Source organism: Monodon monoceros, unplaced genomic scaffold (genome assembly GCF_005190385.1).
Source record: "Monodon monoceros isolate NGI ecotype Baffin Bay Population unplaced genomic scaffold, NGI_Narwhal_1 Super_Scaffold_18, whole genome shotgun sequence".
NCBI lineage: Eukaryota > Metazoa > Chordata > Mammalia > Artiodactyla > Monodontidae > Monodon > Monodon monoceros.
In genome coordinates, this window is record NW_021703774.1 from 34,366,408 (window position 1) to 34,379,276 (window position 12,869).

Sequence of the window (12,869 nt, forward strand, 5' to 3'; positions counted from 1 at the left end):
TTGTCAGGTGCCACTGCAGCTGCTAACTTTCAACACCCCTTGAAAGGAGTTCAGGGTGGAGAGCAGAAATGAGGCACTCTGTGCTCTGGGAAAAACTGGGAGAACAGGTCTTCAGATAGTTAGATATTTTTAGGAGCTGATTTTATGAGACCAATTCTTGTATCTCCTCATATCTAGAAAAGCACTAAATTCCCTCATGGTGACATCTGCTCCTCGTGACTAGCAGTAACCCTCACAAGACCTCCTGCAAAAATATGTGTTTGATTGCATGTATTCCCTCTTCACCAAAATCACATATATACTGACCTTCCCCCCCACCTCGTTCGAGCAGTTTCTCAGAGCTATCTGAAATGCTGTCTCCCAGGCTACAGTCCTCATTTTGCCCCCAATAAAATTTAACTCACAGTTCTCACGTTGTGCATTTTTTAAAAAGTCAGCAACATTGAGATTTCTAGTGCACTTTTTGACTCAGCCCTAATTCTGCCCTCTTCTGCCCAGTTTCTTCCGAACTCAGAGTTCAGTACTGACCTGTATTTTACCCTGGGGCTTTGCTGACTGTTATGCAACTGAACTCCAGTTTGGAGAGTGCTGCTGCTAGTTCACTCTCTTCCTTCCAGATATTTTGGGTGACATCTGAGATTTTTGAGCTTCGGTTGGTGCACGATTGGTTGTCAACATTTACCATGAGGGCTTTGTTAGGGAGCAAGTCCCCAGTTCTGTACCTCTTTGGGATTCTGACCATGCTCCTCTGCCCCGCCAGCCTACATGGTGAGTAAACTACTTGCTGGTTCTCAGGGCCCCAGGAAAGCAATTAGAGAAGTTCTCAGTTAATGGAGAGACGGTAGTTTATAGACCAGTCAATTGCAAATGTACTCATTCCATATTACACAAATGTACTCATTCCTCAGAATGGGAGAAAATATTTGCAAACGAATCAACGGACAAAACATTAATCTCCAAAATATATAAACAGCTCATGCAGCTCAATATTAAAGAAAGAAACAACCCAATCCAAAAATGGGCAGAAGACCTAAATAGACATTTCTCCAAAGAGGACATACAGATGGCAAAGAAGCACGTGAAAAGCTGCTCAACATCACTAATTATTAGAGAAATACAAATCAAAACTACAGTGAGGTATCACCTCACACCATTTAGAATGGGCTTCATCAGAAAATCTACAAACAACAAATGCTGGAGAGGGCGTGGAGAAAAGGGAACCCTCTTGCACTGTTTGTGGGAATGTAAATTGATACAGCCACTATGGAGAACAGTACGGAGGTTCCCTAAAAAACTAAAAATAGAATTACCATATGATCCAGCAATCCCACTACTCGGCATATACCCAGAGAAAACCATAATTCAAAAAGACACATGCACCCCAATGTTCATTGAAGCACTATTTACAATAGCCAGGTCATGGAAGCAACCTAAGTGCCCATCGACAGACAAATGGCTAAAGAAGATGTGGTACATATATACAATGGAATATTACTCAGCCGTAAAAAGGAACGAAATTGGGTCATTTGTTGAGACGTGGATGGATCTAGAGACTGTCATACAGAGTGAAGTAAGTCAGAAAGAGAAAAACAAATATCGTATATTAACGCATATATGTGGAACCTAAAAAAATGGTACAGATGAACCGGTTTGCAGGGCAGAAATTGAGACACAGATGTAGAGAACGAACGTATGGACACCAAGGCGGGAAAGCCATGAGGGGGTGGGGGTGGAGGTGTGATGAATTGGGCGATTGGGATTGACATGTATACAGTGATGTGTATAAAATTGATGACTAATAAGAACCTGCTGTATAAAAAAATTAAAAGAAGAATTTTAAAAGTATGATCGAATTGAAGTAATTTACACTACTTTGTGGGAGGTATAATAATTTGTTTTATTAATGTTAATTTCAATTAACAAATTGCTTTTTCAATAGTATAATAAATTGTTTATTGACTTCCATTTTATTAATGGAACAATTGAATTCCAAAATATTTTCAAAGCATTTTATTTTTTTAGCTTATTTATCATTTCATTTTTAATGGAGTAGGTTGTTACTATTTTTATTAAGATATAATTTACATGCAGTAAAATTCACTTTTTTTTACTATACAGTTTTTCAAGATTTGACAAATGCATACAATTATATAACTACCACTATAATCAGAATATAGAACAGTTCCATTACCCCAAAAAGTTCTCCCATGCTCCTTTATAGTCAATCCCTTCCCTCAGCCCCAACCTCTGACAACCACAAATCTGTTTCCTGTCCCTGAAGTTTTGCTTTTTCAGAATGCCATATAAATGGAATCATACAGTATATAGCCTTTGGACTTGGCAGAATGCATTTGGGATTCAACCATACTGTTGTGTGTATCAATAACTGCAAGATTACAAACAAAGCCACCATAAGCATTCACATATTTGAATCAGGATTCATGGGAGAGATTCAGCTTTCAGATTCTAGGATTAGTGCCAACAATTTCACAGGTGCTCTTTCCACACAATAAATCACCCCAGTACCTGATCTCAACCTCCTTGGATACAGGATCTTCCAGGTCTCCAGGAGAGACTTCTTTTACTTCTTGCACAAAACTTCTTAAAATTCATATTAGAGAAAGTCTCGATATCCCTTGTTTTCTCAGTACTTAAGAAATATGAGCAAGTCTGTAATATTTACCCATTGCCTTAGCTACATTTTTAAAAGAAACTTCTTCCTTACTTGAGGATTCTCAAAGCTTGAGTTTGCCTTTCTTCCCTCGTACATTTGCTATAGTGTGGAGTACGCTCTTGACGTTTAAATGGATGGTCCCAGACAGAGACATTCGTTCTTACTTTGGTTCAGTATATTTTCAATTTCCTGGTAAGATGAAAATTTTACTGTTTCTGAAAATCACATAAATGACAGCTAAGGAGGAGAAAATGTCTACAGAGAATGTTCATGGATAAACTGAGAGATTTTGAAGTCATAAAATAGACTTGGCCTTTTTAGAGGTGACCCCAGCTTTAAGGACAGGCAGTATGAGAAAATCCCAGTTAATAACCCACACATATCAGGTTCTGGATAGTCACCTCCATAATCCTCATTTCTTTCAGAAAGCATTTACCACGAGTTTCCATTTGGAAAGCAAATTCTCTAGTTCTTTCAACGTATTTAAAATGTCCCCCTTTCAGCAGCGTACTTATTGCATCAAAGGAGGTAAGGCATGGTTTTAGTTTCGATGCTAGTTTTATTTTATTGGAGGGTAATGACTACCTCTCCTCTATGTATTTGGGAGTGGAGGCTGTGAGGAGGCAGTGGAAAATAGTGAGACCTGTTAATTTTTCCATGAGATCATTTTTCCCTTGACATGCAATTTGATGCTTAACAATTTTTCTGAAAGTCAAAAGGAATACTATGTTCTCTAATTTTCACAGTGCTATATATAGTCCCTGACAAAGCATAATTGTATAAAAGAGATGCCATTTTTTTATACGTCTTTATTGGAGTATAATTGCTTTACAGTGTTGTGTTAGTTTCTGCTGTACAACAAAGTGAATCAGCTATATGCATACATATAACCCCATATACCCTTCCTCTTGACAAAGCGTTTTAATACTTTTAGGTTTATACTATTATTATTACTAGAGAAAAACAAAACAGCTGTTTTGTATGAATTCCTCGGGGTCTGCTCTAGTAAACAGATAATGAATTGTGGGGATGAAATGTACAGCATAGGGAATATAGTCAACAATATTGTAATAACCTTGTATGGTGACAGATGGTAACTAGATTTATCATGGTGAGCATTTTGTAATATAAAGAAATATGTTGTGCACCTGGAACTAACATAATGTTGAGGTCGATTATCCTTCAATTAAAAAAAAGAGAATGAATTGCAAGTAACTTCACTTTCTTACATATCAATATGAGCTCACAAATGCTTATAATTTTTAAATTAGTTTATTATCCTCAGTGATTTTTTATTTCTAATCAATTGTCATATTTTTACTATCTATTAAGCAAAAGTGAAACTGGAACTGTTACCACTAATTCTGAGAAAATTAACTAGAGTCTAAAGTTGTAAGTTATATGTAAAAAAGCTTTCTGTAAATGATATTTGATAAATGTAAAGTTTTATTTTTTGCAGTTTGGTAATGTTCATAAATTAATCAGCATTGAGAAGATTTGATAATATCTGTAGGACTCCATGGGGAAATGTGACTAGAACATTTTTATATTTTATATAAATGAATATCCATGCATTAAAGGTGATTTTTTAAATTAGAAAATATGATTTCTTTTTTTCCTATGGATAATTTAAAACATATACAAAACTCCGTATACTTATTACCCAGCTTCAGCAATTATCAACTCAGGGCCATTCTTGTTTTATCCATATTCACATCCATTTTGCCCACTCTAAGCTATTTAGAAGGAAATCCTTTTACTTCTGAAGATTTTAGTATGTATCTTTAAAAGCATTCTTTTTAAAAAATAATCACAAACCATTATCATATATAAAATTAAATAATAATTCTATAATATCAAGTATCTAGTTAGTGTTCAACTTTTCCTGATTGTCTTATTATAAATGTTTTTGTAACTGTTTATTTGTTCAAATTAGAATCCAAATATGGTCTACACATCACAATTGTTTGATACATCTCTTAAGTCTCTTTTAACATATAGATCTCTTCCTTTTTTTAATATGATTTTTTAAATCTGAGTTAATTTCTAAGGAGGATATGGAAGTACCTTTATTTTGGAGGCTTCTTCTGCAAAAAGATCAAAATATAGAAAAGGTTGAAAGTTAGGCAAAAGAGTCAATATAGGATTATAAACTTCTTCAAGTGTTTGACTGAGAATTGGACCTGATGATATTTTTACTTATTTAGTAAGTAATCACATTCTCGTGTGTGTGTCTGTGTGTGCTGTATTTATTCTACCAATCTTCCATGTTCATCTTTGAATTTCTTTTTCCATTTTGACTAAGTCAGTGAAGAAATGCCACATATCATTTGTCAAGAAATCTTGTGAGCTACTCAATTATTTTTTGGATAAACTCCTTCCTTTTCATTCCCTTAATAATTCCGTGATTGTTTATGGAATTATGTCTTTAACTCAGTCTGTTGTTTAAAACCTGTCATACTCAGATCCCAACTTTATAGCCTATCTCTCACACTTCTCCCCCATATGAGTCTCTAGTCAAATTAGCCTATTAACCAACCATAAATATTTCCATGTGTTTTTCTCCCTCTCACCCTTGCTAACATAATTCTCCCCCAATATAAAATGCCTCCCACAAGTGCAGTTACCTAATCCAATTCCAATTCCTCTCCCTAGGAGGCATTTTCCTGGCATATTTAACTCATGGTATTCTTTCTCTCTCTTCCTATAGTACATATTTTCTGCTTTCTTTTGACATTTGCCATACTCTGCCTGGTATTTTGACTTAACTATTTATATGTTATGCCTTAGTATCCTAACGAGATGCAAGTGTGCTCCTTATGTTCTCCATGGAGTTTAGACATAAGAACAACTATCTTATGTCTATTGTGTTAATAAAAATTGACATCATATGAGGCTCAGAAAAGGCCATACTTGAGCTCTAGACTTTCTGTATAAGTAACAACATCACCTTCGCACAAATATGTATTTTGGAACTACCCTTTTCAGAGGAACATGTCTGTGGCATGGAGAGGTATGAAATGTGCTCCTTGCTCTCAAGATGCAAAAGTTAAAATAAAGATCTGTCCATCAATTTATCTATCTGTTGACACAGATACAGATCTGTCCATCTATTTATCTATCTGCTGACACAGACACAGACACACAGACACACAGACACACACACACACACACACACACACACACCACAATATAACTGCCAAATCAGTGAGACAGAAAATAGAATGTCATTAAGAGCACAGATTTTGGAGGCATACCTGACATACTTCATTCATTGAATGACCTTGTGTGATTTATTTGCTTAGTCTTTCTACTTATACTTTATTGATTAAGTTAGTCTGTTTCTTCATCTGTAAGTGAGGATGATAATGACACAAATAAGTTATTTTTTTCAGAATTAAATGGAATATTTTAAGTGAAGTGCTTGACACAGTACATAGATAGATACTCCTGTTATTACTGACAAGAGTTATACAGTTCAGAGAAACCAAAGATTGTTGTGTGCCAGGGGTAGTCAGGTATGTTCACAGGTACAATAATGTGATTTATAAGAAAAAAATATTTTTTGGTCATTCAGAAAATATGTATTTTGTCTTCATCCATGGTTCCTGGCTCACAGCTCCCAAAACCCTGATAATATCCTAAGTAATGAGGACAACAAAGGTGTCTTTTGTTATATTAATGACCTAACTTTGGGACACCACCTGAGGATGGTGGCTGGAGGTTGAATCAATTGCTAATGGAAATTGATTTAAGTAATCATGCCTATGTAATAAAGCCTCCATAAAACCCCAAAAAGATGGGACTCAGAGAGCTTCTGTATTGGTGAATACGTGGAGGTGCAGGGAGAGTGGTGCCTGGAGAGGGCATGGAAGCTTTGTGCCCCTCCCACACACCTTGCCCTCTGCATCTCTTCCATTTGGCTGTTCCTGAATCTAGTAAGTAAAATATTTCTCTGATTTCTGTGAGCTGCTCTAGCAAATTAATTGAACCCAAGGAGGGGGTTGTGGGAAACTCTGATTTATAGCCAGTTGGTTAGAAATGCAGGTAACAACCTAAACTTGAGACTGGCTTCTGAAGTCCAAGGAGGAGGCTGTTGGAACCTCTAATCTATAGCCAGTCAGTCAGAAGCACAGGTGATAACCTAGGCTTGTGACTGGCATCTGAAGCGGGTATTGGGGGAAGAAGTCTGGTAGGACTGAACCCTTAACTTGTGGGGTCTGACACTATCTCTGGGTAGATAGTGTCAGAATTGAGTTAAATTGTAAGATACCCAGCTAGTGTCTGAAGAATTGCTTGTTGGAAGTGTGGGGACACCCCCATTTAAATTGGGTCCAAGAACATCACAAAGAACAAAAAAGGAGGGAACTGAATTAGATGGGGAGGGGGATCAAAGGGATGGTCAGGAGAAAAGACTGCGTAAGTAAAGATACAGATGTGGGAACATAGGGCAGAAAGGAGAATGCTTTCTGAGCATGAGTTTTCAACGGGAAAATCCAGGAAGAAGTTTCAGTGAGAAAATCCCAGGGTTACTATATGGCTTTAATCTTTTATTTATAGAAGATGCAAAACTATGAAAGTTTTTCCAGTCCCAATAAGACATCTTCCCTAAAATCTCTTTCCTTAAAATTATCTGTATTTACCAATGTATGAAAATTCTCCAACAAGGTTTTATGACATTTGATATAACGTCTTTGATATTGACTAATTCTTATTTCATTATCCAAGTAATTAAAAAAAGTTTACTAGATTCTCTTCTATAAAAATTCAAAAAAAAATTTCAAAAACACAGAGTACTCTTGGGATTGGTAGATAAGGAGGTACTTGAGGTTTCTGGATTTCCACAGCCCTTAAAAGTTTTCACAGAACAATGTCTCTTGATCACAAATGTTTCTTTAGTAACTTAAGTTAAAAAAAAAGACTCCTCCATTTCTGACTCTAAGCTTTATTATGGAAGGTCCTCCATGGTCCCCAAGTAGCCCATTCTCTCAACTGAGGCAGCATATTGCCAAGAGCATGGTCTGTGTGGAGCAGAACTGCACTGAGTCAGCCCCTCCCTCATTGTGTGACCTTGGTCAAGCTACTTCACCTCTTTGTGTTTCCTCATCTATAAAACTCGGATAATAATAATGCCTACCTCATAAGGTTGTTTAGGAGAATTAAATGAGTTAAAGTATTGCCTGACACACTATAGTAAATGCTTATACACACATTCCATTAAATATTTAAATTTATTGAAAAAAATAGTTCTATACAAGTTCTCTTTCCCCCATATACCCATACATATACCCACTTTCCTTAATTTCCAGGCACATGGTAATAGAAGGGCACACTCCTACTTTGTGAATTATTCCAAGTTATCTTATGGGCAATGAAATTGATTGGGAAGGATGAAAGTCTTCCAATAGATCACCTTAGTTGAATGCTGTTTTGTTTAATGAGTCAGAAAAAACACTCTCTTCTTCACTCTCTCTTTCACCATCAAAGGTTGCAGTTCATCATGTGGAATTAAACATGGACGCTTTAGATATACTAGTGAACAAAAATTATTCAATGCTGTGGTCGAGTATGAATGTCAGAAAGGATATATTCTGGTTGGAGAGGCTAAAATGTCCTGCACTCTTTTACAATGGTCATCACTGGCTCCTCAGGGTAAAGGTAATCCCAGTTCCCTGGGACAGAATAGCACTAAGCTGATAGAACAACTGTGGAGTGGTTCAGAAGTGATTCTGAGAGAAAGCGTCCTCCCAGGCAGAGGTAGAGTTGTCATGAGCATGTGCTTGAGCCTGACAGAGGTCCACTGTGGTTTAATTCCAAATACCCAAGAAAGAGCATCCTCAGATTCTTATACAGCCTGGAACCTTTCATGAGAGAGTTGACCGATGGGGTTGACCTCTTTATTGGGAGAGCAGCTATTATAGCAGAATAAGGCAAATGTTCCTAAAGGTTACTTACATCATTTCACTCATAATAACTCCAGGAGCTGAGCTGCTGTCACTGTTTTCATTTTACAAAGGGGAAAACTGAGGCCAGAAGAGGGGTCCTTTAGTGCAGAAATAAAGAGCTCAGAACAACCCCTGGGTTTTCACTCTGGCTCTGCCACTTAAAAGCTGCTGTGCGACTTGGGGCAAAGCATTAAGCTTCTCTGTGTCTCAGTTGCCTCATCTCTAAGATGGAGATAGCCATGGTGCCTCCCTCACAGAGTTGCTGAAAGCTTACATGAAATAATGTGTGTAATGTGTTCGGCATGTAGGCGACTGCAGCCAGAGCTCAGATAGTTGCCAGCATTGGTAGAAGTAGTAGTCATCGTGGATCAATAGTGTAGAAAGAAAAGATAGAATTCAGCAATATTTTTAACCCCTTTTTAATGATATTATCAGTGTTAAAATGTGTTCTCTCTGAGACACTCAAGATGCTAAGAAAATGTGTCTTGATTACAGCTCTGTGCCTAAAACCAGAAATAATAAATGGAAAGCTGTCTGTGGAGAAGGATCAGCCCTGAAACTGTCACCATCAAGTGTGACCCTGGCTATAAGATGGTTGGTTCTCAGAATATCTCTTGCTCAGAGAAAAAATATAGGAGTCTGGATGTGCCCAAGTGTGAGAAGGTGAATAATAGTCAATGAATTTTATGTCGTATGACACCTCAAAATAAATAATAGGAAAATAAGATGACTCATAAAATAGGAAGGAAATAATATGTCCTAAAGGACTATCTCAGTTGTGGGGTTAATTTATAAAGTGTTTACTGGCTCTTTCCACCTTATAACAGGTCCTTCCAGGTATGTGAACATGAAAGTCTTATTCACCAGATATCTAGCCTTTGGTTTTTTCTCCAATAAATGATGTGCTTTTGCTCCATTTCTGGTTGGTCAGCAGAACCAACATACTCGTTGCTCTTTTGGATGTTTTTTTGGGATTCCCTTGCCGCTTACACTCTCTCTATGCTTGACACTGATACTGATTATTACTTAAGTACAGACATGGATTCACCTCTTAGGGAAATATTTTGCTAGGATCCAAAGTATTTTTCCAGAGTTTCATGCCCATCAATAAGTCCTGGGGTTATCCTTCATGTTCCAGTCTTCCTTCTGCCACAAGACTTCCTGAAGAAGCACACCCTTTACAAGAATGGGGAAACTTTCTGAAATCACACTTTTGGTTTCTTCTTTCAGGTAGGCACTGAAGATTGTGAGATAGTCTTGAAAGGCCAAAAACTCATACAGTGTATTTCAAGTCCCCAGGACTCAAAAGCATTCCTGGAGTTACATAAATTGTCTTTGGAGATTGAAAAACTGGAGTGACAAAGAAACAAAGAGAAAATTTCTTGAGGCTTTCTCTTGGATACACACTCAAGAAAGAAGTTACAGTATCAACATACTTCACTATGCAAGAGAGTTCTTGCCACACTTGCACAAAATACAGTATCTTTTACCTTACTAACTTTTACAGTTGGGTCTTTCTTATTATCCTTTGAATAGCTGTAGAATCTGTAGTGATGCTCATTCCTGATGCTGATAATTCATATCGTCTCTCTTTTTGCTTCCTGACCAGTCTGCCTTGGATTTATCAATTTTATTGATACATATTTTGTGGCTTAGAATGTGACACTTGCTAAATGTTCCATGTGTTCTTGTAAAGATTGTGTGTTTTGCTGCTGAGAGGCACTTCCTATAAATGTCAGTTAGGTAAAGTTGGTTGCTAATATGGTTCCAGTCTTCTCTTTCCTTGCTGATTTGCTCTCTACTTTTTCTATCACTTATTGGGAGAAAGTGTATCAAAATTCTCTTTGTAGGTTTGTCTATTATTCCTTGCAGCTTCTAGTTTTTGCTTCATGTATTTTGAAGTACTGTTAGTAGGGGCATAAATGTTTAGAATTTGTATGTATTCTTGATAAATTGATTCTTTTATTATTATGCAATAAACTTCTTTATCTTTCATTATGTTCTTTGTTCTCAAATACATTCAAACATAATTTGTCTGATATTAATATAACCATTTAAACTTTATTTTTCTGTAAATTTCTGGAATAAATTCTGAGAGGTAAAAGTGTGTAATTTTCACTAGCTACATTTAAAAAGTAAAAATTTGAAATTAATTTCAATAATATATTTTATTTAACCCAAGTTTTTGAAATATTCTCATTTTGACATGTAATCAATGTAAAAGTTATTAGTGTTATATTTAACATTCTTTTCTTCATACCATATCTTCAAAATGCAGTATATATATATATATATATATATATATATAGCTAATAACTGTCATATTATACAAAGCAATTCCAGATTTTCCGCAATGTGGATGTTAATAAATATTAAAATAAAATATGTGTTCGTGTTTTCATAATTCTAGTGATTGTATTTGACTTTTTTTTTTTTTTTTTTTTTTTGCGGTACGCGGGCCTCTCACTGTTGTGCCTCTTCCCGGACCGGGGCACAAACCTGTGTCCCCTGCATCGGCAGGCAGACTCTCAACCACTGCGCCACCAGGGAAGCCCTGTATTTGACCTTTTTTAAGTATACCTTAGAATCTGGAAGCCATAAAGAAGAACATTGCAAGAATGCAATGCCAGGTACAAGAGAGGAGTATGTTTACCTGTGAGTAAGTTATGGAATATTACAGGAATGCTAATACTTGAAGTTAAGGAGTAATCGAGATTAAAATAACTCAATGCTCTAATTCTTCCAGCTCTTGAAAATTCACACAGTAATGGTGTGTTACCCAGATTTTAAATATTGAGTTCCTGATTCGGAAACCATTTCTATAATTTTGTACAAAAGTGACAGACTTTTATCCCAAGCCATACAGAACAGCTGTTTTGTGCCATAGATACCAGTGCAGATTTGGGGAACTAGAGATGTTGCAGGACATGACTCAGGCTTCTGAAGGGCCCTGGTAGGGGTGGGATGAGTAGATTGAGTAAGTACACCGCCTCTGATCAGACAGCTATTTAGAGGAAGCCTCTTGTGGCAGATGGCAACAAATGGCCACAGGTGTTTTCTGTCCTTATATCTATATCTTTAATAATTCCTCCCATTGGAGGTAGAGGCTTTCTTCATCCCTTGAGTTTAGGCTGCTTTGTCATTTGCTTTGGCCAATGGGACAAAAAATAGCAAATATGATATAAGCAGAGGCTTGCAAATCACTTTGTGCATTAGGATCTCCCTGTTGCTGTTCTTGGAACCCTATGTCCACCACTGGGTGAATAAATCCAGACTAACTTGCTGGCTGATGTAAGATATAAGCTTCTTCTTTGTCTCAGCTGATAGAAGACATGTGAGGCCATGGCAACTAGTCAGTCTCCAGCCAACTCACCAGCTGACCACAGGCACATGGGAGCTAGTCTAACTGAAATCAGCTGAGCTTTGGCCATACCAGAAAAACTGCCCAGAAGAATCCTTGCTTATATATAGTTGTTTTAGGCAACTACATTTTGGGATTGTTTTGCAGAAAAAGCCAATCAAAATACTCTTCTAATGTGCTTGCAGTTTGTTAAGCTAAGCCACAGAAAGGATTAAAGTTATCAACTTGGCAGTTATGTCAATTTTTCAACCCCAGACATGTTGCAGGGCTTATTATATGTGGGACAGATTCAGCTTACAAAGGACTGACGTAGCCTTTGACACATGAAGTAATTCACTTTTTGTTGTTTTGATGAGGTGGCCCTTGGTCTGGCCTTTGTGATAGACTACTCAAGGAAAAATGACAGAGACCTTGGAGGAAGAGGCTGAAGTACTCACCCGATGCATTCTTTCCAACACATGGGAGTAAACCCCAACTCAGGACTTGAGTAGGGATGGAAAGGAAGGGTGATAGAAGGCTCGTTCTCCTAATGCTGCTACATACCCTCTGATACCAAGAGCTTCTCTCTGTAAGAGTGTGAGAGAAATGCCACAGTGAGAGAGCAGACTTCTCCATGGTCCTAACAAATCAGGCCAAGCAAGGAAGTAGGAAACAAGAAGGGTTTCATAGATGCTACATGCAATACCCTGGGAGAGCAGTGGTTCAGGGTGAGGACAATGAGGGAGATAAGGCTATGTCTCAAAATAACAATTATAGAGAGATTAGCTCAAGATGACAGAGTAGAAGGGTAATAACTTTGTATGATGACGGATCATAACTGGTCTTATTGATCATTTCATAATTTATAAAAGCATTAAATCACTATGTTGCACACATGAAACTAATATAA

The 12,869-nt window shown here is 37.1% G+C and overlaps 1 protein-coding gene across 1 annotated transcript in view; it reads left to right on the forward strand.

The window, feature by feature from the left end:
- LOC114899238 (apolipoprotein R-like) overlaps positions 1–10,003 on the forward strand; it is a 30,075-nt gene extending 20,072 nt beyond the window's left edge. Inside the window, exon 4 of the mRNA XM_029229781.1 lies at positions 9,850–10,003. Within this exon, the coding sequence (XP_029085614.1) occupies positions 9,850–9,978 (129 nt within the window). The 3' untranslated portion in view covers positions 9,979–10,003. The remainder of the gene's footprint in view (positions 1–9,849) is intronic.
- Positions 10,004–12,869: the final 2,866 nt, after the last annotated feature.